The sequence below is a fragment of the Coenobita brevimanus genome, chromosome 20, assembly GCF_032717465.1.
Source record: "Coenobita brevimanus isolate Jiangsu-jjx chromosome 20, ASM3271746v2, whole genome shotgun sequence".
Classification (NCBI taxonomy): domain Eukaryota; kingdom Metazoa; phylum Arthropoda; class Malacostraca; order Decapoda; family Coenobitidae; genus Coenobita; species Coenobita brevimanus.
Genome location: NC_136973.1, coordinates 8045480 through 8070567, shown reverse-complemented (window position 1 = coordinate 8070567; position 25088 = coordinate 8045480). Strand labels below are relative to the sequence as shown.

Genomic DNA, 25088 nt, shown 5'->3' with positions numbered 1-25088 from the left:
CCTTAGACAAAATTACGAAGACAGGGAACAAATTATAAATTATTTAGTAAAGGCTCTAATAGAATTACCCACGCCTAGGCACGATTTTGATTCCTTGCAAAAATTTAGAATTGCAATAAGTTGTAAATTAAGGGCCTTAGGTACTTACGAAGATATTAAGACATCAGATTGGGTGCTTTCAAGAATTGTGTCCTTAAAGCTACCACCGAAAACCAAGGATGCTTTGTATGGTAGGTACCAGAAGGATAATTTCTCCTGTGAAGAGATAGAGGAAGGCTTGATGCAACTCTGTAAACATTTGCAAGGAACATTAAACACTACTGAGGTCAAACAGAAGACTGAAGTAAAGAAAAAACCCATTAACCAACTGATTGGGAAAGTTAAGTCAGAGAAGACTAAGTATGTGCCTAAAGAAGAGATAGGTACTTTCCTTAGCTCCACAAAGGCCGAGGATAAAGTATTAAAGATAAGGAATAGACATGCTGAGGATATTAAGGAAATAAAACCTTCCATGGTAAAAGACAGGAAAGTTTGTGTCTTTTGTGGTGAGCAACATTCCAGTGTATTTTGTCAACACTACCCTGATTATGCTTCTAGAGTAGGGAAGCTTCAGGAACTGGGGTGTTGTATAATCTGTATGAACTCCGAACATACTGCCGCAGACTGTAAGACTAAATTAAATCTTTGCTTTAAATGCAAAAAAGATCATCATCATAGTGCTTTATGCCCTAGGATGAAAATTGAGGTTCCTAAACCTGCAAGCGTCAATATGACAATTGCAGAAGGGAATGCTCCATTAGTAATGCCAGCTGCTGTACCAATAGCAGATGTGAAAGTATTGTTTGAGAATAGAAACCAATTGGTATATACCCTGTTTGATACGGGTGCTCAGAAAACTTTCATTTCTGCAGACATTGTGAAGAAATTAAAGTTACCAGATATCGGCAAGGTAAATCTAGCCATTACAGGATTCTTGACAACTAGGAAGGCTCAGTCTTTTGATTTAGTTAGACCTGTAATACAATTAGGCAGATATAAATGCCGTATAACAGCAGCTGTGCTTGATACTATGGAGACAAGTATATACATAAAGGGATTGAAGGAAACCTCTGATCATCTGCAAAGCTCAGGGATAAAGTTGGCTAAACTGAATGTGGAATCAGATACTGTGGGTCCCATAAAAATGATAATTGGTTCTGATTATTGTGGAAGATTCCTACATAGGACTTTCAAAAGGAATAAGGTACAGTTGTTCAAGAGTCCAGGAGGTAACCTTATTATGGGTCAGTTGCCTTTTCCAATACAAGTTAAAGGAGAGGCCAAACTAGTAGACTCAGTCTTTGTTACCCCCACACAGTCATTGATGGTGGCTAGAATAGGTGCAGAATTAGAACCTACTCAGATAAATGACTTGTTGGATGAAAACACTGAACCTGTACACAAACTGTGGGACCTAGACAGTATAGATATACACTCTGAGGAACCAACCTCTGAAGATAAAATAACATTGGACTTGTATAATCAGTCTGTGGAATTTAAGGATGGACAGTATTGGGTAGGATTACCATGGAAACTTAACCATTCGGAGTTACCAACAAATTACCAAGCAGCTAAAGCTCAGTTAAATTCTCTTCTAAGAAAGTTGAGAGATAAACCAGAACATTTGATCCTATATGATAATATTATAAGGGATCAATTGAAGAATAAATTTATAGAAGAGGTAGAATACCCTGTTAACCACAAAGAAGGACACTACTTACCACATCATGCTGTAAGCAAGGATTCAGTAACTACTCCCATAAGGATAGTATTCAACTGTAGTAGTAAAGCGTCCAAGGGATCAGCTAGCTTGAACGATTGCCTATACTCTGGACCTACACTAACAGAGAAGTTAGGGAATGTGTTACTAAGATATAGAGAGAAACCTTACGCTTACACAGCAGACATTAGTAAGGCTTTTCTCAGAATAGGACTGAGAGATGAGGATAGGAAATTTACAACATTCCTCTGGCCTCATGATCCTCAAAATGAGGATAGTCCATTGAAAACTTATTGTTTCCGATTGGTGCTCTTTGGCTCTTGTGCTAGTCCTTTCCTACTTTGCAACACTTTAAAGCATCATTTTGAAAATGCCAAATGTCGAGAAATAGGGCAGGCTTTTTATATGGATAATTTGCAAGGTGTTGCTGATACAGAATCGGAAGCTTTGAAGGCTTATGAAATAGCCAATTCCGAATGTGGGAAGGCGAATTTGCCGTTACAGAGCTGGAATACAAATTCACCACTTTTGAGGAATAAAATACAAGTGGACTATCCAGATTCTGACATTCCCAAAATTCAAAATGTGTTAGGTCTTAACTGGGATACAACAGCTGATGTAATAAGTTTGAAACCAATTAAGTTCTCTGATGTCACTCTCACCAAGAGGTCCTTGTTAAGCCAGGTTTCCAAGCTATTTGACCCATTAGGATTTGTTAGTCCTATAGTTATTAGGGGCAGATGTTAGAACAGGAGGCTTGGCAAGAAAAGTTAGACTGGGACACAGAATTAGGTGAGATATATGTGGAACAATGGGAACAGATTAGAAAGGAGTTTGAAACTACATCAGGCATATGTATTCCCAGGAAAATAAACAATAATGAGAAGTCACACTTACACATATTTTGTGATGCTTCTCAAAGGGCCTATGGAGCAGTAACTTATTGCACAACAGGAGAGGATAGTAAGATTATAATGTCCAAAGCCAGAGTTGCGCCAATTAAAGAAAGAACCCTACCTCAAATGGAATTGGCTTCCATAGAAGTAGGAACTAAATTGGCCAGGTATATAACCATTACTCTTGATACTCAGTTTGAGGACATTTACATATGGACTGAGAGTGAGATTTGTCTTTACTGGATAGGGAAGGAAGACAGCAAAATTCCTTTCGTCCGTAATAGAGTGAAGACTATTAAAGAGCTGTCTTCCAAATTTAATTTCATGCATGTGTCCTCCAAACAAAATCCAGCTGATCTGCTCTCGAGTTCGACCGTAAGGAGACTGATCAAAGATAACTTGTGGTTTAAAGGTCCTAAATGGTTACTCACTAAGGATTGGCCTGAACAGAAACAGTACAGTATTGCGGAGATTAGTGCAGTGAACTTGGATCCTGTAGTACCTGAGCCAGAAGTAATTGACATCAGCCGATTCTCGTCAATAAGACAGCTTCTAAATACAATACTACCAAATTGGTTGTTGAATTTTTAAATAAAAAGGTGGGGTTTCAGAAATTAGATCCCCTAGAATACTGGCTGAAAAGAGTACAAAGAAATTCTTACAGGGAAATATATAAACTTTTAGGCCAAGACACTGGAAAAGGGAATAAGCTGATGAAGAATTTAGGCTTGTTCTTAGACGGAAAAGGTCTGATATGATGTCGAGGCCAATTGGTAAAGGCTGACTTGCCCATCCAAACCAAACATCCCATTTTATTACCTAAGAGTGGATGCTTTGGACAACTTATTATAAAGGAAGCCCATGATTCCACTCTCCATGGAGGTGTACCGCAGACCTTAGCCCAAATTCAGGAAAGGTACTGGATTCCTAAGGGTAGACAGGTTATTAAAAAATATCTCAAAAACCGCATCATTTGTAGGAGGTATGAGCAGCGACCTTATATCTACCCAGGACCACCAGCCCTACCGAAGGATAGGGTGAACATAAGTCGGCCCTTCCATATAACAGGAGTGGACTACACAGGGGCTATAACTGTTACGGGTGAGGAAACTCCCCATAAAGTTTACATTTGTTTGTTTACTTGTGCCTACACAAGGGCAGTCCATCTAGAACTAGCGGAAGACCTAAGCTCTGAGACATTCCTCAATGTCTTTCGCAGATTTGCCGCTAGAAGGTCTTGTCCTGGCAAGTTAATAAGCGACAACGGAACTAATTTCGTTGGAGCAGCACCTTTACTGTTGAACATAATGAACGACCCAAAGGTTAAGTCGGCACTGGGAATCCAAAATTGTATTTGGCAGTTCACAGCTCCAAGAGCTCCATGGCAAAATGGATTTACCGAAAGAATGACTGGTATTGTCAAGAACTGCCTGAGGAAAACATTACATAGAACTAAGATCACGAGAGAAGATTTAAGAACAGTAATAAATGAAATTGAGACCAGGGTTAATAATAGACCTTTGACTTATCAAGATGACACTAGCGACTCGCTAGAGGCCTTAACACCGGCTCACATGTTACATGGCAGGAAGCTCCATCTGATGCCTTGTGTGGATATCCAGGAAGAAGTTGATGATCCTAACATAGAAAATAATGATTTAGGACAACATCTTCGGGAGGGATATCAACGTCTGAAAAGGGTGCTGGATACTTGGAATAGACATTGGAGCGAAGAGTATCTTTTGAGCCTACGCGAGAGGTTTTATGGAGCTCAAGCTGCCTGCAACAAATCAGTTATTAACATAGGAGATGTGGTCTTAGTGAAGACTGAACAGCCAAGATCCCAGTGGCCATTAGCTAAAGTGATCTCCACACACCCAGATTCTGAAGGGGTGCTGAGACTCGTAAAAATAAAATGCAGGGGACATACCAGTATAAAAACTATTGATAAACTGGTACCCCTTGAGTTAGCAGCCACTCCGGATTCAGAGAATGGTGAAGATCAAACGGGTCAAGAGGCGCGACCTAGTAGGGCCGCAGCACAGGGTTCTCTAGAATTATGGAGGGAACTCTTGGCGAAGGGTCATATTACATGATACAACGTATCATTTTCCGCCGGCCCCAAAACTGTGGGAAATATTTCCCCCCAGAGCAGTTGCGCTCTTAAAATTTATCATAGTTATCCCTGGTTAAAGGCAGAGGATGTAGAGACTGTTGTTAATTATTCAAGCGGTTTTAATAACCCAGAAACGACGTTCTCTTTAATAATTCTTGTTATTGATAAAATAAATGCTACTGCATTTAACCCCCGTGGACAACTATGCATTGTAAATACATGTAATTATGTGGTATTTTCCACTGACCTAAACTGCGTCTGCGCGATAGGTGACGTGGCAAGCAGGGAAAGATTCCCCTGTTAGGGCAGATGTGGAATTAAGATATTTACATAGTTAAAGGGAATATTTGGTCTAACTTTAGTTTAAGTGGAACTAAGATTAATTTGTTAGATTTGTCCTGTACATATCATGATGTAATTTAACTGTATTTAGTACTGTAATTAAATAAGAGTTGGCAACCCACAATGCGATGAGGTGTTGGGGCTTGCCGCGTTCACGCACTCTGCTCCTAGCTCTCGTGGAGTTAGCAAGGTTGTACCTACACACCATAAGGACGCTTGCTTCCCCAAGCAACTATACCAGGCAGCCTCATCGTCATCGGTTAACGATCACTCCCTCTTCATATAGCTAAGTAACCTTTACGAATTGGCCAATTCAAGGGGGGATTAGCGAAGAGATAGATTAGAAGATAGTATTGTAGGTGAGTTAAATTTAATATACGTTTCACCTAACTCTGTGAGACTTGTTTGATTTACTTAGACAACTTTAGGGAAGAGTAACGACCTACGAGTTGTGTACCGAGAAAATTCTTGCATAGCGGTGTCCCGGCAGGGATACCGACTTGGATATATTAAACATTTCTCACATTTTGGTGCCCAGAAAGAGGGCCCCGATTTGTTGACCAGAATTACTCAACATTTTTCACAGTGGCATTCAGTTCCACATTCTTTGTTCGATGTTGCTTCCCAACACATTTCGGACCGACAGAGCATACAGTTATTTCTGCTCCTTACAGTTAAGTGTACATTTATTGCACATTCTTTTGTTCATTCGTGTATGTGTGAAAGAGAGAGTAGTGATATGTATTCCATTAACCCCTTCATGGCTGCCAGCCTTGAACAATTCATTACTGTACCGGTGTCAGTGACGTTGAGTTAGGGACAGCCATAAAAACTGTGAACAGTTTTGGGAAGGGAACGAAGGTCACTGGTATGTTTACACGACCCTATTCTACCATCCCAAACAGCTAGGCGGTCTTTTCATCCCACATGTTTTCGCCGATATGTTTAAATGGTAAAGTAACATGCACCCTAATATTATGTTTAAATGCTAATATAACATGCACCCTAATTTTATTAATTCTTTCACGAATCATAGCAAATCACAAGATGGGTTTAGGGAGGAGGGGAAAAAGCCAGGTTTACCAGCCGAGTCTTTTCACATCTAAGAAAAAGAAACTGACTTTATAACTTTGAAAAAATGGTTTCAAGGTCTGCCACGGGAGCACACAAATTTCTGAACTCACGAACATTGAGGATTTGAGGGGGGTAAACATACGCTTTGCTGTAAGCAGTAAAACCACCTTACCAAATCAGTTCATCCTGACAGTCTATTATATTTTTATTATTATTTCTGGGTTGGTAAATAAACATTTCTTGTTAAATCTGTTTCCCCGATGTTTTTAACTGCTCTGGTGTGACGACTTTGATTCGTTAACGTATTGGCAGAAGACACTGTTCTAATCTAAGTGTTTAAACCTGGCCTAACCTAGCTTAACTGCACCTAATAATTTAACCTAACCTAATCTTCAGTTGGGAAACGAAGTCCACATTTGAGTACGATGAGTTTCGTCCATTGTGCTGGAAACAATCGTAGGTACAGCTTTAGAACATGACGATAATAACAGGGAGGAAATCTTTCCTTAAGAAAACGTGATTTAACGAACTGAATATAGTCTGAAAAATACTGAAACAAGCTGGAGGAATATACACTGAACAGGAAAAGTCTTTCTGGTACTTAAAATGTACATTTACCGGTAAATAAATCAGTCTAACAGTACAGTACGTGTTTTGGTTCCGCCGGATTAATCGTGCTTTCGGACCAATCGGGCATCCCTGAACACCATATAGCCCGGATAACCGGGCTATCTCTATTATACCTGACTTCCAATCCTCCGGGACTCTACCTTCCTCCCAGGCCAATCTGCACATATTCCACATCCATTCTACTACTATCTCTCCCCCATGCTTCAGCATTTCACCACACACTCCATCAATTCCTGGGGCTTTCCCCGATTTAACTTTCTTCATTGCTTCCACAACTTCTATCCTACTGATTTCTTCCTGTCTTCTCACCTCCCTCATTCTCCCAGCCATTCCCCAGCCACTTATACTCGCATTACTTCCATTCTCTACGTTCAACAATTTCTTAAAGTGTTCTCTCCATCTGCTCACTTTTTCTCCCTTCTCCACTAGTAATCTACCATTTTTATCTTTCACTCCCCTGCTAACTTCACTTCCACCCTGTCTTACTCTTTTCACCTCTTTCCAGAACATTTTCTTACAGTCCCTCCACTTTACACTCAAATTCCTTTCAAATTCCTCATCCACTCTCTTCTTACTCTCTCTTACTAATCTTTTCACCTCACTCTTTCTTTCTACATATAACTCTCTCTTCCGCCTCTCAACTTCTTCCACGCCCCTATTTCTCATCCATTCATTGTATGCTTTCTTCTTTGGTGCCACAGCCTGTTTCACCACTTCAGTCCACCACGCTGTTCCTTGCACCCCCCTCCGTCTTCTCTTCCTTCCACACACCACATCACATGCTGCACGTATTTCTTCTGTAAATATCCTACACACACCTTCCACGTCTCCCATCTGCTCCAGTTCATATTTGCCCAATCGTTCCTCCACTTCTCTCTTATACTCTGCCATTTTCTCATCCTCTTGTAACCTTTCCACTCTCCTTGCAACTACTCCTTCCTCTCGTCTTTCCCTTCTTCTATTTCTCCATTCTAATTGGACCTTGATTCTGGCCACCACCAAGTAGTGGTCAGAAAGTCCACTTCCCCAACCTCTATAAACTCTTGCATCCATTATACATCTTCGCATCCTTTCATCCACACACACATAATCAATCATTGCCTTCCTTTCATTCAGTTCACCACCCACCTTTCTCATCACTCGCCATGTATACCTGTGGATCATTTTATGCCTGAAGAGGGTATTGGCTATCACGAACCCCCTCCCAGCACAAATGTCCACTAACGCACTTCCATTCTCATCTGTCTCAGCAGGCACACCCCACTCACCAACTATTCCATCCACCTTCACATTCCCAACTTTACCATTCATATCACCATTCAAAAACACTCTCTCATTCCTTCCAAACTTTTCCATGCACACTTCTACATTTGTCCAGAACTCTTCTCTCACTCTTCTAGCACGATCTTGCGTTGGTGCATACACACACACAATCGTCCACATTTGTATTCCAACTTTCAACTTTACCCACACAATCCTTGACCCAACTGATCCGTACTGTCTTATGCTCCTCTTTTATCTTTTACTCACAACTATACATACTCCTTCCTTTGCCCTCTCATTCTCACCTACTCCTGCACATATACCCCATCCATACTCCCATTCTCTCACACTTTCTCGTCTCCATTTTGTTTCAGTTATTCCACATACATCCACTTTCGCACCCTCAAGCACCTGGACAATCTCTCTCTCTTTCACCTCATCATTCGCTCCTCTTACATTCCAAGTACCAATTACCAAGTCCTTTGTCCGGTCCTGGGTCATCATCGTTTGGTCAGTCCTTGTCCGAGGCTTCTTGTTTGTTTTCTTAGTTAGTTGTTTTCCGGGGAGGGGCACTAACCCTCCGCCAACCCTTTTAGTCGCCTTTTACGACAAGCAGGGATACTGGGGAAGTATTCTTGAAAAACCCCCCTACCCCCAGGGGCAGGGGTAATTTTTTTCCTTCACTTCCTTAACAAGTTCTTTTATTTTAGGTCTTTCTTCTTTGTGTATATCTCCCGTTATCCTGATATTTTTAAATCCTTCCCCATCTGGTAATTTCCAAGTCTTGTTGATTATTTCATTTACTGTGACAGATTGAAATTTTACTTTTAGTGGCCTTGCGCCTCCTTAACATATTTTCCCTGCCTAAACTCTTCTTCAGTCTCCTCTTGGGTTTCGTCATTTCCTTCCACAACTATTGACTCTATTTCCTTCGCCCTTCTCAGTTTATCCCTTTCTCTTTCTAACCTCACTGACACTGTTTTTTTCTTTCAAACCTGAGATAATCACTCAATATTTCCTGTCAGCTGCATCTCTGGTAAGTGAATCTTTATTTTTTAGTATCTTCACCACTTCCTTCTGCACTTTTTCCTGGTTTTCCTTTCTCTGCTGTTCTAAAATCTCCGTAAGACTTATTTTATCTTCCTGTTGAGTTTGCTTCCACCCCATGTGGTGTTCTTGGATTTCCTTGATATGTTCCTCGTGCATCTTAGTTTTAGATTCATACTTGTCAGGTTTATATTTCATCTTGTCTCATTCCTCCTCCAGCCTCTTATTTTCCCATTTAAACTGTTTTATTTCACTTGTGGCTAATTCATTACGTGCTTTTAATTCAGACACCTTTCTCTCCTGGTCAACACTGCATGAGCAGACGCTTTCTAACATTTCTCTGCTCCTTTATTTCCCTCTCCTGTTCCGAGATTTGTTCTTGTAATTCACTAATTATTGCCCATACCTGGTTCAGTTCCTGGGCATTCTTCTCAGCCGTTTTCTCCGCGCTTGTTACTTTTGTTTGGTTCAGTTTGATACTTATGTTGTTTTGGCCTTCATTGGAGAACCCTGTGAACGCACTGGATGTAAACAGTGGACTGCTTCTCTCCATCATGGCACAATCGAACAAAATTAAAAACTGTCACTGTGTTTTACTCTTATTTGATTGACACCTCTGGCTTATTTTCACTCAGATGAGACAGGACCACCACTCACACATTCAGTTTGCATGTTCACAATGGGCATGGTTCCTTTTCACCGCTGATTTTGCGTTATTCTCCCTTGATCTGCATGAAACTCAGCCACTGATGACGTCCTCTTTGTGCGTGTGTGTGTTATATTTGTGTGTGTGTGTATGTGTGTGTTATATTTGTTGTATGTAAGTAATCCCTCAGTTATCTGGACGTGCTCCATATCCAAACATTAGGCCTTGGCTCTGCAGGTATACCCCGGTTTAACGATGCAATTGGTTAGGTAAAAACCCATCGTTCTGCAGGGTATCGTATACAGTCATTACTTGTTTTACAGTGGGGTTACGTCAGGTCATACCTTATCACAGCGTTTCCCAACCTGGGGGGCGTTTGAGATTGCTAGGGGGGGCGTGGGGTAATCAGAGTTCAACAAAGCGCTAGGCCATTCAAATGCATACAGGGTATTCCCAAAGTTATGTATGGATAAGAAACTTTGATAGGAAAACTTCACAATCGTCATTTCAAGCAACCACACGTAGTGTTGCCATCTAGCGTCTTAAGCATCCATATGGAACAGATAAAAGCATCGTTGTTTAGGCGTCAGAAGGGTGGCCCGGGTGGGGGGCATCATGAATGCAGTCCTGACCAAAGGGGGGCACAGTGCTAAAAAGGTCGGGAACCCCTGCCTTATCATATACCGATTTTATCGTAAATCAGGAGATTGAAACCCATTATAAATTGAGGGTTACGTCAACCCAAAGTCACCTAACCAACTGAACCATAAATGACAACCCACCTTCATTTCTTCCTGTGTTGATCCAAGTCGTCTCCAAGTCGTCCCCCCCCAAGGCTGGGGGACACCCTGTGCTTACAGGCACTAGTGGTCAGCCTTTGAGTCAGACAGGAACAGGTTAGGGGGAGGGGAATCCGGCCCATACCTGCACCAACCTTAGCACTGGGTCCCATACCTGCACCAACCACAGCACTGGGGCCTACACTGGCACTGACCTTACTACAGTACTGTAGTACGATGTTTGGCTGAGAGGTGACGATAACAGGGGGGCACACATGAACAAGTTGAAAAGACAGGGCTTTGAAGGGGTGGCGGGACCTGAACCATAACTATGCCTGCACTCTGGGGCCGCCATCTTGCCTGAGACAAGCGACGGTCACCTTGCATGTGCCTGGTGCTTTGCGATGGCAAAATCGTTATAACGGGAAATTTATTGTAGATCGAATTTTGGGGTGGAACTTTTCTGTTATCATTGTAGCGAATTATCGTAAACCAAATCATCGTAAAACGAATAATGATTGTATCGGGGTAGTTTTTACGTGTAAAGTAATGGAATGTGTTTTTCAGCCTTGGGTTTCCCACTCAACCAAGTCCTAAACCCACTCAGACGAGCCCAAAAACAAGTTTAAAGCCAATCTAAATGGCCTAACAGCTGTAAAAGAAGCTAACTTGAACCTAACAGCTGTAAATTACTCACTAAAACCAGCAAATAAAATCTGAAAATTGTCAAAAATAAGTGAAAAAAATCAAACTTAGTAAACCGTACCCCAAAATGACAATGTTCACCCCACCTATGGCTAAAACACATTAATCTAAGTCTAAAAACTGCATATAAATAAACCTAAACACAATTTTAGTATAGAATATCATCAGAATCGGTTATAAAAAAAAATAATTAAAACGGGGCTTTCGATTATTAGGTGGGGTATGGTGGTATTTCAACCCCCATCGTTAAGCTGGGGTATCACATCTAGGGGTATCGTATATCGGGGTATTTCCGTATTATGTCAGTATCCAAAATCTTTGTCCATATCTGAAAATAAAATTTCCGACATGGCCAGTTGGGCAGCCTACAAATTCAAAAAATCAATCAGGCAGCCAGCCGGCCTTTCTGGCTGTGTGTGGGTAATAAACCCTAACCCACTGGCTGAGCAAAAATGGCTGTCCACCTCCTCACCGAACAGTGAAAGTCGGCCAGTTGGCCTCTCGGGCTGTGCGCCAGTAATAGACTGTAACCCACCATCTGAACAAAAATGGCCATCTGCCTCCTCACCGAACAGTCAAAGTCACCCTGCTGGCCAGATTGCTGCACCTGGATGTTCCTGGGCACGCACAGCAGTCCGCCTCTCTACCGAATGGTCAGAGTCGCCTGGCCAGCTGGCAGAGACATGGAACACTGTGTTCAATGGCAGGTACCAAGCACCCTCTCCAGCCACAGCACCTCAGTTCCCGCTTCTGTCTCTCATGAGTGTGGACGTGCTAGGTTGAGTTGTAACAGCCATGGCAGCTACTGTTGTTGCATTTTTGGTGGTTCTCTAGCATGTTCAGGCCTTGATTTTCCTCTGCGGCATTCTCATGTGCCTGATGATGGCCCCACCCTCACCCAAGAAACGAAAGAGGAAGGTTTTGTCTCTGGAGAAACGTGAAATATTGAGCAAGGTTGACATGGGGCAAACCACTTCACGCATTCTGCGGGATTATGATCTGGCCCGTTCAACTCTGATATCAAGAAACCACGGCCCAGACTGACTCGGTATGGACAGGACTGCAGTGGTGCCACTCGGAAGGGTGACCGGAAGGTTAAGGCTGTGTCTCACCATGCCGCCATCAAACGGTTGACTTTGGTTTGGTTGCGCCAACAGCATGGTGCCAGCATGCTCGTATGTGGGTCTAGGTTGAAGGCGGCAGCTGAGAAATGTGCTTGCCTACACAACGTGCAAGACTTCAAGGCATCAGAAGGATGGCTCTTCTGGTTCAAACTTTGACATGGCCTTACTTATCATAAGGCACATGGCAAAGCTTTGGACGCGTCAGAGGAAAGTGCAGAGCCCTTTCTCCAGAAATTGCAGCACCTGATCGAGGACAAGGGACAAAACTGTCGTCTACTTCTGATCCTTGGCCACCAACACCCTGGCGGAGGAGAGGAAGAAGACTGTGGCTGATCGGAAGTTGTCTTTACAGTGTCTCGGCTTTGTGCTGCTCCAATGCTAACAGGATGCACTGCCTGAAGCCCATTATTGTTGGACTCGCAAAAGAGCCATGTTGTCTCTGTGGGTTGATGGATTCCCTGGTTCACCGGTAAGATCTTAACAGATTGGTTCTACGGACACTTTATCAAGGAGATTATCAGTTATCAGGCAGAGGAACTTGGTATATATCCCTTGCGACCCTGTGATATCGCTCTTGATCCTCGACAGTGCCTCTGCGCATCTGTCCGAGAAAGATTTGGTTGCTGATAACTCTTGTATGAGGTGCATGTTTCTGCCACCTAATATGACTGCTCTCATTCAACCAGTGGATCAAGGTGTGATAGTGGCAACAAAGAGACTGTACAGTCGGAGGTTCCTGGACTTGGTGATGGTGGTGCTAGAGGACGAGCAAGGGGTCAATGCACGTGGGGAGTGGACCTTGGAAAATCTTCGGCGTTACAGCATCAGGTCTGCAGTGTTCAGCTGGGCAAATGCTTGGAAGGAGGTCTCCATCAGAACTCTTGAAATTGGTTGTCTCATCTCCTTCAGGGATATGAGGCTGTGCACAACGTTGAGGGATTTGACATGGATGATTTCCACCATCTACATATGGTAGGCGAGGATGTGGACGTTGACGATGTGAGGGATTGGTTGGACGACAACGGCAGCGATCCTGGTTATCGGACGTTGTCTGATGGGGAGTTCGCTGCTGCTGTCTCTGCGGGGCAGACAGAGGACAGTAATGAGGACAAGGATGAGGACCCTGACTTCGAGCACCCTGTCACTGCATCACTCCCTTGTCTTGGTGCGTTCCCTGATGACATAGAGTAGGTGCTTGAATGTGCCAAGCACCCACACTGCAACAGGAAGTTGGTGCCGATGAATCTGCAGGCAGCCAGGGACACTGTCATCCTTCGTCAGAATCATTGCACCTACTGTCAGTCCGAGATCGACTCCTTTATTAAGCCTGGCGCCCCGACACGTGCAAGCCCGTTCTCCCCACCACCACCTTGTCCCCTGTCTTCACTCTCGGATCCACAACTGAACACATTGACAGCTGTTGAGTCGCCATTAGATGTGAGCTTGCAGCTGTCTTTGGAGTCTCCTGAGGTGGGCTGGCCTTCATCGTCTTGCCGTTTGTCCCCACTCATCACCTAGCTCCAACGGATGCAGGGGGAGGAGTTTTCCGACATTTGCTAACTGATTACTTTGGCCACTAGACCAAACAGGATTACTATACTGTACACCAGCTACCATAAAGGCTTGTAGGTTACGACGCCTGTCCGTTGTTCACTGGGTGGTAAGTACCTGTACAGTACTGTAGCCATTAAAATTCTTTTTGCAACCTTTGTCTTCTGTATTGATTTTTTAAATGGATTTTTGTTGTTTATGCATTGTTTTCTTACTGTCCAGCATTATATTGGATATTTCCATGTGTGTTTTGATGTCTGTATAACTAAAAGCCCGTAGAACACAGCCAAAATTAGGAGGGGGCACATGTAGGTAGGGTCTGAATGCCGTTGTTCCATATCTGGACATTGTCCATATCCTAACATACTGATGGCTGTATTATGTCGGATAATTGAGGGATTACCATATATATATTGTGTGTGTATTGTATATTTTGTTTATGTGTTATGTGTGAATACAGTGGGTGGTACAGTGTATATGATATCAGAGGTTAAGAATGTCAGCAAGTCATAGTACATCCACCTATGATGTTGGAGAGGGACACTTTTACATAGTGGCACGTATGTATTTACCTAGTTTTATTTACCTAATTGTGATATACAGGAAATAAGCTACGGTCGTGGGGTCTCATCACCATGTCTTAACCAGTCAGACTTTGCCATAAATTCATTTTTAAGTTTTTGGACTGGACGATCTGCCTGTCCAGGCTGTTCCACAGGTCAGTGCATCTTTATGGAAAACTGTATTTCTTGATATCCTTCAAGCAACTGACTTTTTCAGTGTTTTCTATGTCCTCTTGCTGCTCCCCATCCGTACAAACGGATCTTTTCTGTCAATTTGTGTACTCCCATCATGGCCATGGACACTGCAATCATGTCACTCCTCTCTCTTCTCTTGTAATGAGACGACACCACTTCCAGTCACATATGCATTCCTTAACTTACTTCCTATCCCCTGAAAGAAGGATAGCAGATTGCAAAGGACAGCTTTCTGCCTGCTGTCCTCTGGGTTCACATTTCAAATAACTTTTGGGCTACAACTACTACTGTTTCTACTACCACTGCTACTGGCCAAATGGTCTGAAATAACCACTTAACCCCTCAGGTGCATATAGCATTCCGGAAATGCTGATCAGTATGCTGCGTCATACATTCCGAAAGAGCCACGTGAAATGCTGTACTGTATTGTGAACTTTTCAGTCATTTTTTGCACCTACTGGATCCTTATGCTTGATGAGTGGGTCGCAGATTGCCAGTGTAGAGTGTAAACTTTGTCATGTTTGGTTAGGTATAAGTAGGTCAAAACACATGATGAAAACACGATTTTTTAAACTGGTTTTCCCGCACCACAGACATAAGAAATGTTTAGGGCTGCTACAGTGTAGGGGTTCATAGTACAGTAATCACTCTAATATCCGGACGCCCAATATCCGAACATCCCCACTATCCGGACATAAGAATGTTTCATGCTGTACTTTTTTCCATACTATACTTACCTCATTTCACTCTTTAATGTCCTTTATTGGTGTGAATAGAGTGTTAGGAGCTATGCATGTGCAGTAGGAAGGTGTTTTTCTGAGTTAGGCTAGGTTAGGGTCCATAAGTACCAGTCCAGGAGCCAGTCACCAGCATGTTTATTATTGTATGAACCTACTTCTAAACCCTCATTTTATGTTTCTTTTGCATTTATTTCAGTCATTTATGTGCCTTATTGGTGTGATTTGGGTCTTAAATAGGTGCTATGCATGTCCAGAGGGAGTTGTATAGGTGTTTCTCCGAGTTAGGGTCCATAAGTACAAGTCCATAAGCTGGGGCCCAGTATCCGGACAGAACCAATATCCGGACCTACCTATGGTCTATTACGTCGGATATTGGAGTGATTACTGTAATTAGTATGTTGTATCACATAAGCATTCCTTTATATCTGCAAAGACTGATTGTTCAGCCCACTGTACCATGAATTTGTGAACTCAGCTGTATGAGTCCACAGTGGTCTGTACCAGTATGTTTTCCAGGATGAGATGCTGATGTTCATGGAGTACTGTGATGAAGGAACTCTGGAGAGTTTAGCCATCAGCACAGAGACGGGCCTGCCAGAGATTCTGGTGCGCAAGTATACACGGCAGCTAATGGAAGCAATACTTGCTCTACATGATCGTGGCATCGTACATAGGGACATCAAAGGTGAGCTTCATGGCCCCACACACAGGTGCAGTCATCATTATCAATGTCATCTATCATCCTTGCCATCCCTGCCACCATCATCATCATCCCCATCCTTTTTCACACCTAAAGGTAGTGAAATAACTGTAGGGGAAAACGTTGAATAGCTCTTATTGCACAAGTACACAAGGCAACTGATAAAGCCATTCTTACTCTACATGATACTGACATCATGCAGAGAAGGAAAGCATCAGGGGTTATTCACCAGTACACCTCTTTTCATCATGATCATCGCTATCCAGTACTTAGGGACATAAAAGTTTAAAAGTTGAGATTGAGGGGTTACACACAGGTTGATTCAGGAGTGAGCAGTGTTACTGACATAAACATTGGTTCTAAAAATCAGTCATTTTTAGATGTGGATCCATCTGTGGGAGTGACTCTGTTTCTCACCAGCGATTTTTGGATGTGTAGTGCTGCTCTTCAGTACACGTTAGCAACTTTAGCAAAGTCACACCACACCACACCATCCTCTCACATTACACCCCATGTAACAACTACTGGTATCTCAATCTCACACCATACCACATGAAGTAGGTAAGCTGAAGAACCCTGAAGGTTTCACATCTAGTACTTTTGTACTTATTCTTTTACAGCACATATTTCCTTTTCTATATCCTACCCACCTCATCTCATATTAGTGAAAAATAGGATTAGGATGATACTTGATAGGAATTTATAAATATCTGATGCACACATAGTAAGATAATGTGTTCTCTTCAGGTGCCAACATTTTCTTATCAGAAGAAGGGAACATCCTAAAGCTGGGAGACTTTGGCTGTGCAGTTCGACTGAGAGGCCACCAGACAGAAGTGGGAGAACTAGCTGGAATTGTTGGAACACATGGTTAGAGAAAGCCTGTTTTGTAGTGTTTGTCGCTGTTAAAGGTTAAATATTCAGAGGGTGTAAAACCTGATGGTTGTAGGTTGAAAACCTTTTCAGTACAGTACTGGTATAAGGACATCCTGTTGAAACAAACAAGTTGTTGGAAATAATACTTATCATTAATATCTGTGAAGTACACATAACTGAAACTTTGTCCTTACCAGCATACATGGCCCCAGAAGTATTCAAGTCTAATGAAGGGCATGGACGTGCTGCTGATGTTTGGTCACTGGGATGTGTTGTCATTGAGATGGCCACAGGCAAAGTAAGTCATTATAGTATATCATATACCTGTTTTTTCTTATACTGTCCACTCTGTGCACTCTATCCACATTCTTAAACAGTCCCATCTTCACATCTCCAACTCTTATATTTATGTTCTTAGCATACTTCCCTTTGCCTGCCAGGTCATGAGTGTGAAACTTATAGTCAAGAATTTATGGATCTCCTCTGCATTCATAACACACCAAAGTCTCACACCCACATATGAATGTGGGCACTAATACACCTTCATATTATCCTCATGCAATCTTGATACTGAACAGAGATGTGAATACAGAGGCAGCACAAGGATTGCACAAAGATGTGTTGGTGCTCACACTAATGTATGGGTGTGACATGAGTGTAAAAAGTTATATACAAGCAGTGAAAATGGGACTGTTGAGTAAGGTGTGTTGAGTGCATAGAATGGATAGGATTAAATAACAGTGGAGTGCAGCTGTTCTGGAAAAAAAAAAAAAAAGTTGTTTTAACAGCTACCTAACAGGTTTTCAGTCATTTTTTGGTGATGAAACTATTTATCTTTTCGCTACCAATAATGTATTTCTTCTTTCCAGTTGCGAATACTGTATTAGGGTAATGAAAGGTGGTGAACTGTGAGTGTATGGAAAATGGTTTGAAGATGTTCTTACCTAATTGTATTTGTATACAAGTTTGAGTCACACTTCTAATGTCCTGACTTCTGTTACTAATTTATAATAACTTTTTTTTTAATGGATGTTTTTTTATCATACAGCTTCACTTGGTAACTGGTTCCAAGAATCAGTTGCTGTTATTGGATTAATGTAGTTCTTTCTATGTGCATAACCTCTTTATGTGATTTCCAGCTGTCTTCTAAACTCATGACTGCACAAAGCTACAATTTATAGTTTTACCTTCCCTTGTAAATCATCTCAGCAACCTAATGTTAATAGAAATAAACCTTAAAATCATTGCAGAATTATGCCAAATAGCATTTAAATTCATGGATGCTAGGAAAACTTGTGACCTTGTGTAGGCATTTAGGTGAGGAGGAATTGGAATAGTGCAAGAGGGAGAGTGTCAAGAAGGGGTAGAGAGGAAGGGAGGTGGGGAGTTAGAGGGCCGTGTTCTTGGCATAATGGCATGAGTCAGTGAGAACTTATGCTCTAGTGCCTGGGAAGTTCAGACATGGCGATTTCATGTGTAATACAGTATTTGTGTTGCAGCGTCCGTGGCCAGAATACGACAGCAGTGTCCAGATAATGTTTCGTGTGGGCATGGGTCAGTCACCCACCATCCCCAGCCACCTGTCTGAAGAGGGTCACGAATTCCTGGCCAGTTGTTTCGTCCACGATCCCAAGCTCCGCGCCACTGTTGCTCAGCTTCTTGACCACACTTTCGTAAAGGTATGTTGCACACAGTTTTATTTGTTTTTCATTTTTTGGCCTCATAGATAACATGAGGCCAATTTACCTGTTAATTTAACCTCACATCATATGATAAAAAAGGGGGTGAAAAGAGTGCAACCTCATCATGAAAGACAAGATTTTTAACCTAAACCGAGGATTTCTTTCGTTCACTACAGCTGTACTACATCATGTAATGACTCTAAAATTTGAATAATAATATTTGAATTAAACTTCTTTCTCATCTTAAATGTTGGGACGAACTTCCTAGCCCCAGGCTCCTATGCTCCTCATGGGGCAATGTAAGATTGGATGATGGATGGATGGATTAAACTTCTTTCCTATTATATCAATAAAAGTGATAACTAACAAAAATGAATGATAATTGTTAACTCTCACCCAGAGTCACATCGTGTAAAAATCAGTAATGAGTAAATTATGCAAGATAGTGCCCCTAAATTTGACCCAATGAACACAGGTGTACTTGTGACATCATCATGATATAAAACGTAATTTCTGACAACCTCAGAATGTAGTGTGTGCCTGCCGTGTGGTGGACTGGAAATTCTCACGTCACAGTATACCGATTAATTACCATATGGAGTTTAGCATATCAGCTTGATGGTGTGTGATTGCATGGATTTCATGTAAGTTAGCCTCTACCAGTGAGCTGTTGATGGTGTGAAAGTACCTGTGGTACAGAGTATTGTGTTCAAATCAGCATTAGATTATAAGTGAACTGTAGAGAAAAATTCCTTCAGGATAATAGATTGGGAGTTTATTGCTCACATAGTACTGCTTCAGGGCTAGTGACTGAGCACTCTCCTATAGCATGTATCACACCCACATGTTAATATGGGCAGTAACAAATCGTCATTCATCCCTTATGTAGCCACTGCACTCAAGAGCCCTTGTTGAGCATCAGGACCTTCATATCATCAGCCAGCTTTCTTCCCTGTGACAGTCTGTTCTTGACTTCGTTTGTGTGTTTACCTCTATTTCTATTACTGACCAACTATTACTTGTGTATTTTTACCCCAGGTGAATACAGGAGAAGACTGTACTTCTCTACCACAGTTCTGTCAGTCACAAGTTGTTCCATACATGAAGCTGCTCTCTAGTTCATGAGTCCTGTCACCCACACTCAGTACCTCATCCTACCAATGTGATCCCCTGTCAGTACCCGTGCCCCATCAACTTCCATACCTCACCATCTCACACACTCATTTACCCTATCCATCCATCCTGTTAGTTCCCTAGCCTATTAACATGCATACCTCCTTTTCTCACTTAGTTATTTACCATATATATCTACCTTGTCAGTTTCTCCCTCATCATCTCCCTTACCTTCCCTTCTCACACACTCGTGTACCATATCCATTCACTTTCTTGGCTCACTACACCTCCTTCCTCCATCAACTCCCCTTATCTTGCTGGCTCTGTGCATCCTCTTTCTCCACAGTAATATTGCATCTTGTCTCTTTTCTGTTGTTGCTTTAGTGGTCACTCCTTTTCTGAACTGTCTCCTTGTGTTTCTCCATAATAATGGCAGACATATTGTACTCTTCTGGCAGTGCACTGTCACCCCATTTCTGTCCAGGTCTCTAATGCAAGAGTTAACTGATACTCAATAGGTCAGCTCAGAAACTGTCTTTTCAAGTGTACTGTTTTTCCTTTTGCATATGACCTCCAGTCTTTTAAGCATATTGTATTTAAACATCTTGAAATGAACCAATATATCATCATCATCATCATCATTGGGACCTCCTTTCCCATCCTAGGGCAGGATGAGGAGTAGCTATGTCCAGACAGTCCATAATTGCCCAGTGCAGTGGGCCATGCAACCATTCGCTCATCATTCAAGCCTCCGGAATCCTGGCAGTATCTGATATGCCAAAAACATTCACTACGTTCTGTAGCTTCACATAAACTTATCTGATAGAGTCAGTCCAGACGCTGTCATGTTAAAAAAGGTACCTAATCGTTGATCATGCGCTTCTCACAATATTCCTCCAGCCAGCTCGATTTCTTGTCAGTCCCCTGGCCTTACTGACATCCAAATCTCTCGTCCTCACACACTCATCCGCCACATCCCTCCACCTTCTCCTTGGCCTGCGTAACCTTCTCCATCCTTCAAATCACTCAGATATAAATTTTTACCACTCTGTTGTTATCCATTCTCTCCACATGACCACGCCATCTCAGTACACTCTCTTCAGTTCTGGTGTCCACCAACTTCCTCACTCCACAACTTTCATGAATCACATTATTTTGCACCTTGTCCTCCCTCTGTACTCCACATACATTCCTCAGCAGTCCCATCTCCACTGCTGTTACTCTTGACTTTTCATTTTCATGCCACACCATAGTCTCACATCCATATGGTAAAGATGGCAGTAACACTCCTTCATGTAAGCCTCGTGCAGCTGCAACACTCAGGCCTCAGTTTCTTATCAGGGCCTTCATTGCACCAGCTACTCTTTGTCCTTGTGTCACTCTACTTTCAACTTCTTTTGCACATTTTCTTCTCTTTCCTATCACTGTATCCAGGTACCTGAACTCTCTCACCTATTCCAGTCTCTCTCCATTCACTGTAGCATCGCACTGGGAGTCTCCTTCTCACTCAACAACTATCACTTTACTCATTTCTACATTTACTGTCAAGGCACGATGCTCACAGACATCAACAAAACTGTACAGTAACATACCAAGTTCTTGTCCGGTACTTGCAAGCAGTACTGCATCATCAGCATACAACAAATTTGAGATATTCTGTCCACCACCATTCATTACCAATGCCATCCCTCTCTCCATTACTCGTATTTTTACTTCTCTCATCACCCCATCCATATCTATATTGAACAACCATGGGAACATAACACAACCTTGTCGCACGCCCACACTGATCGTGAACACTTAGATGCCCATTAACCCTTACACTTTTTTCACCACCATCATAAAACTCTTGACGACACCTAGCAGCTTACCATCTACACCGTACATGTGCAAAACCTTCCACAATCCTTCTCTGTCCACTTTTCCAAATCCATGAATGCCATAAACACCTTATGGTCCTTCTCACAAGCTTTCTCTGCTATCTGTCTCACTTCAGATATTTGATCCGCACATCTTTTATCACTCCTAAAGCCACCCTGTTCATCACTCACTAGAACTTCTGATATCTCTCTTACTTTCTCTATAATAATTCTTCCATATACCTTCCCTACCACACTCAGTAAACTTATGCCACGATAATTCTTGCACTCACTTTGCGCACCTTTATTTTTGTACAGGGGTACAATCACAGCCTTTTTCCACTCTACAGGCACCGTTTCACTCATCCATGCCTTCTTACATATCTCCAACAAGCACTTCATTCCACTCGCTGGACAACACTTAAGTATCTCTGCATACACCTCATCAACCACAGCTGCTTTCCCATTTTCCAGCCGCTTCACAGCACTCTTCACCTGTGCATGTGTCACATCTCCTGGCACTGCATTCCTTCTCTGCACACCCCCAAAACCAATCATGTTTACAGCTGCTCTGCTCTTTCTATTCCCATTCATCAGGCTTTCAAAATATTCTTTCTATGTGGCCCTTACTTCATCTCCATAGGTTAATAATCTACCACCTACATCCGTCATACCATCATATTTCTTTCCGCTTTCACTTCTGCATTTCCACACCTCTTTCCAGAATAACTTCCTATTTTCAGAGTAGTTTGCATTCATTTTTCTTCCTAGATCATCATTTACCTCCTTCTTTTTCCTCTTCACTAGTCTCTTTACGTGCTTCTTGCTCTTAATATATTTAGTTCTTATTTCAACTTAACCCCTGTCCTGTAACCACTTTAGCCACTTCTTCCTCTTTTCCTCCACTGCTCTTAACCTCCTCATCCCACCATGCTGTGCATTTCTTCTTTGTTGTTACTCTTGCCACACCACACACCACTTTAGCATTGCTAACTAAGCAGTCACTATATGCATTCCACAGGCTGTCCAGATCCATTTCATTCAAATTCACTGATTCTAACTCCTCCTCTACTTCTGTCTTGTAATCATCTGCCATTTCTTTGATCCTCAGCTTCTCAACTTTCAGTCTTTCTCCCTGACTGCTCCTCTCTCTCCTGATCCACCTCACTCCTCTCAACTTGATCTTGCATACCACAACCATATGATCTGACAGTCCTCCACATCATCCTCTCACAGCCCTCTTATCAGCAACCATTCCCATCATCGACCTCTCTATGAGCAATTAGTCAATCAGGCTTCTTTCAACACGATCCCCATTTTCTCTATACCATGCAGGGGTGCACCTAGGAATTTTCTAAGGGGGGGGCCCCATTTGCCAGTTTCCTGAAGTTTACATATGTTTTCCTGTTATTGAAGTAAATACATATAAATTTTTAAAGGACCCAGAGAGCTAAGGGGGGGGCCCAGACCCAGTGGCCCCTCCCCCTGGGTGCACCCCTGCCATGTACAGTATATTTTTGTGCATCCTTGTGTTTGAAATACGAGTTACAAATGCACAAGCTCCTCTCCTGACACATATCCTTTAGTTGCTTCCCATTATCATTTTCTCCTGGTACTCCATAACAACCCATTATGTCATCCTCAGGACCAGTGCCTACTCTTCCAATCATATCCCCCATTACGATCACTTTATAGCTCCTAGGCATTTCTCCCACTAGTTCATCCAGCTCATCCCAAAACCTGTCTTTCTCTCTCACTCCTGCCCTCACATGGTGCATATGCTACAATCACTGCCACTTTCACCTTCTCAAACTTGAACTTGATATACCTACACCTCGAGCTGACACATTTGTGATCTCTCATTCCACTCTGCTACACCTCATTCATCAACAAAGCAACTCCTTCCTTGCATCTTCCTCGCCCATTCATGTCCAACCTTACACACTTTACACCCTCCCACTCCTCCACTTGACACTGTTTCATCTCTGTTTCACGCAATGCCATCACGGCATGTCTCGCACTGTTGAACACATTCACCACCTCTACCTTGTTGCTCTCCTCATTCACACCTCTCACAGTCCACATGGCCATGCGAATCTGCCCGTTTGGTTGGGGCCCTGGGCTGGTATTGGGTCCTCTGAGGCTCTGAAACAACTGCCATGATTAACCCCTTACCCGCAGGGATGGCTGGACCACGCCGTGCGCCTCCAGTGGGGAGAGCAGGAAATCTAGACAATACACGATAAATTAGCTACTTCCAGGTCAATGGAAATATCACATAGCGTTTCCCCTTTTGTTTTATATATTTTTTGGTATGAGAGTAGGTCATAAGGGACATTTCAGCAGGTAATGAACAGGGAAGTGCACGTGGGGTGTTGCCAGGTGATAAATTAGCTACTTCATGACCCATGGCAGTATCAGTTAGCCTTTTCCCTTCTTTTTCATATATTTTTTAGTATGAGAATAGGGCATAGGGCACATTTCAATAGAAAAAGCGATTGGAAAAAACTGGCTGGGAGTTGCGTTGCACGGCCTGGCTGTAGCTAGGTGGGGGTGGGGGTAAGGGAGGGGAGGTGGGATGCGAATACTAGCAGTATTAGCAGCGCTGCCTATAGCTACACACTGGCAGTACTGATAGATGATACAAGATCACACTTGCAAGCCCGGGTGATTTTAAAAATCCCTGAATCACAAAAGTGACGCCCCGTGGTATGGCACTGATGTAACGTGCGTCACAGTAATGACGGCCCGCAGGTAAGGGGTTAAGTGATTTTGGATAAGGGAATCTGTGGGACAACTCTGCCAGAAACCCCGGTTATATGGTTACCACCCAGTGTAGTAAATGGTTTCCTGGGTACAGGAAATCATTTGGCGTGTCGCTCATTGTAGAGATCATATGGCATCTTTGCATTGAGTGAGTAGATGATGGGCGCCCCCATCCACCACATATGTATATACAATGTGTACTGTATATACAGTGCTCGTCAAAATTATCGAGCGCCTACCACCGGGCGCGCAATGCTTATGGCCAAAAAAGAATCACCCATTTTGGGGGGTAAAAATTGAGCCACAAGTTTGCGGCACTAGCATGACGTCACGGTAGCCTGAGGCCTTCCGACGCGCTGGTTGGTTCCTGCCTCAGTTGCCCACGGGCTGCCTGAGAGAGAGGAACTCCGCCGCGTCTCCCTCTCTTTTTGCGCCATTTTTTACCGAGTGTCCCGCAGTGTTTTGGGTTTCGTCACTTTGTTATGGCTCCTACCCGTGAACTATTGAGTGAAATCATATCCCAGATCATTGCTGTAAAGGATGCAGGCCACCAGACAAAGGAAATTAGTGAATTGGTTGGTGTGGCTCGATCGACAGTGCGTCGGTGGTGCGCCCGGTTTCAAGTGGAAAACAGTGGTGAAGTTCCCTCCACGGTCTGGTAG

General features: G+C 42.8%; 1 protein-coding gene across 1 annotated transcript in view; it reads left to right on the top strand.

The window, feature by feature from the left end:
• Positions 1 to 25088, top strand: part of LOC145391972 (mitogen-activated protein kinase kinase kinase 4-like) — a 503013-nt gene that overhangs the window by 473766 nt on the left and 4159 nt on the right. The window contains exons 25-28 of the mRNA XM_080266482.1: positions 15947 to 16115; positions 16878 to 17000; positions 17204 to 17304; positions 18506 to 18685. Of these exons, the coding sequence (XP_080122608.1) occupies positions 15947 to 16115; positions 16878 to 17000; positions 17204 to 17304; positions 18506 to 18685 (573 nt within the window). The remainder of the gene's footprint in view (positions 1 to 15946; positions 16116 to 16877; positions 17001 to 17203; positions 17305 to 18505; positions 18686 to 25088) is intronic.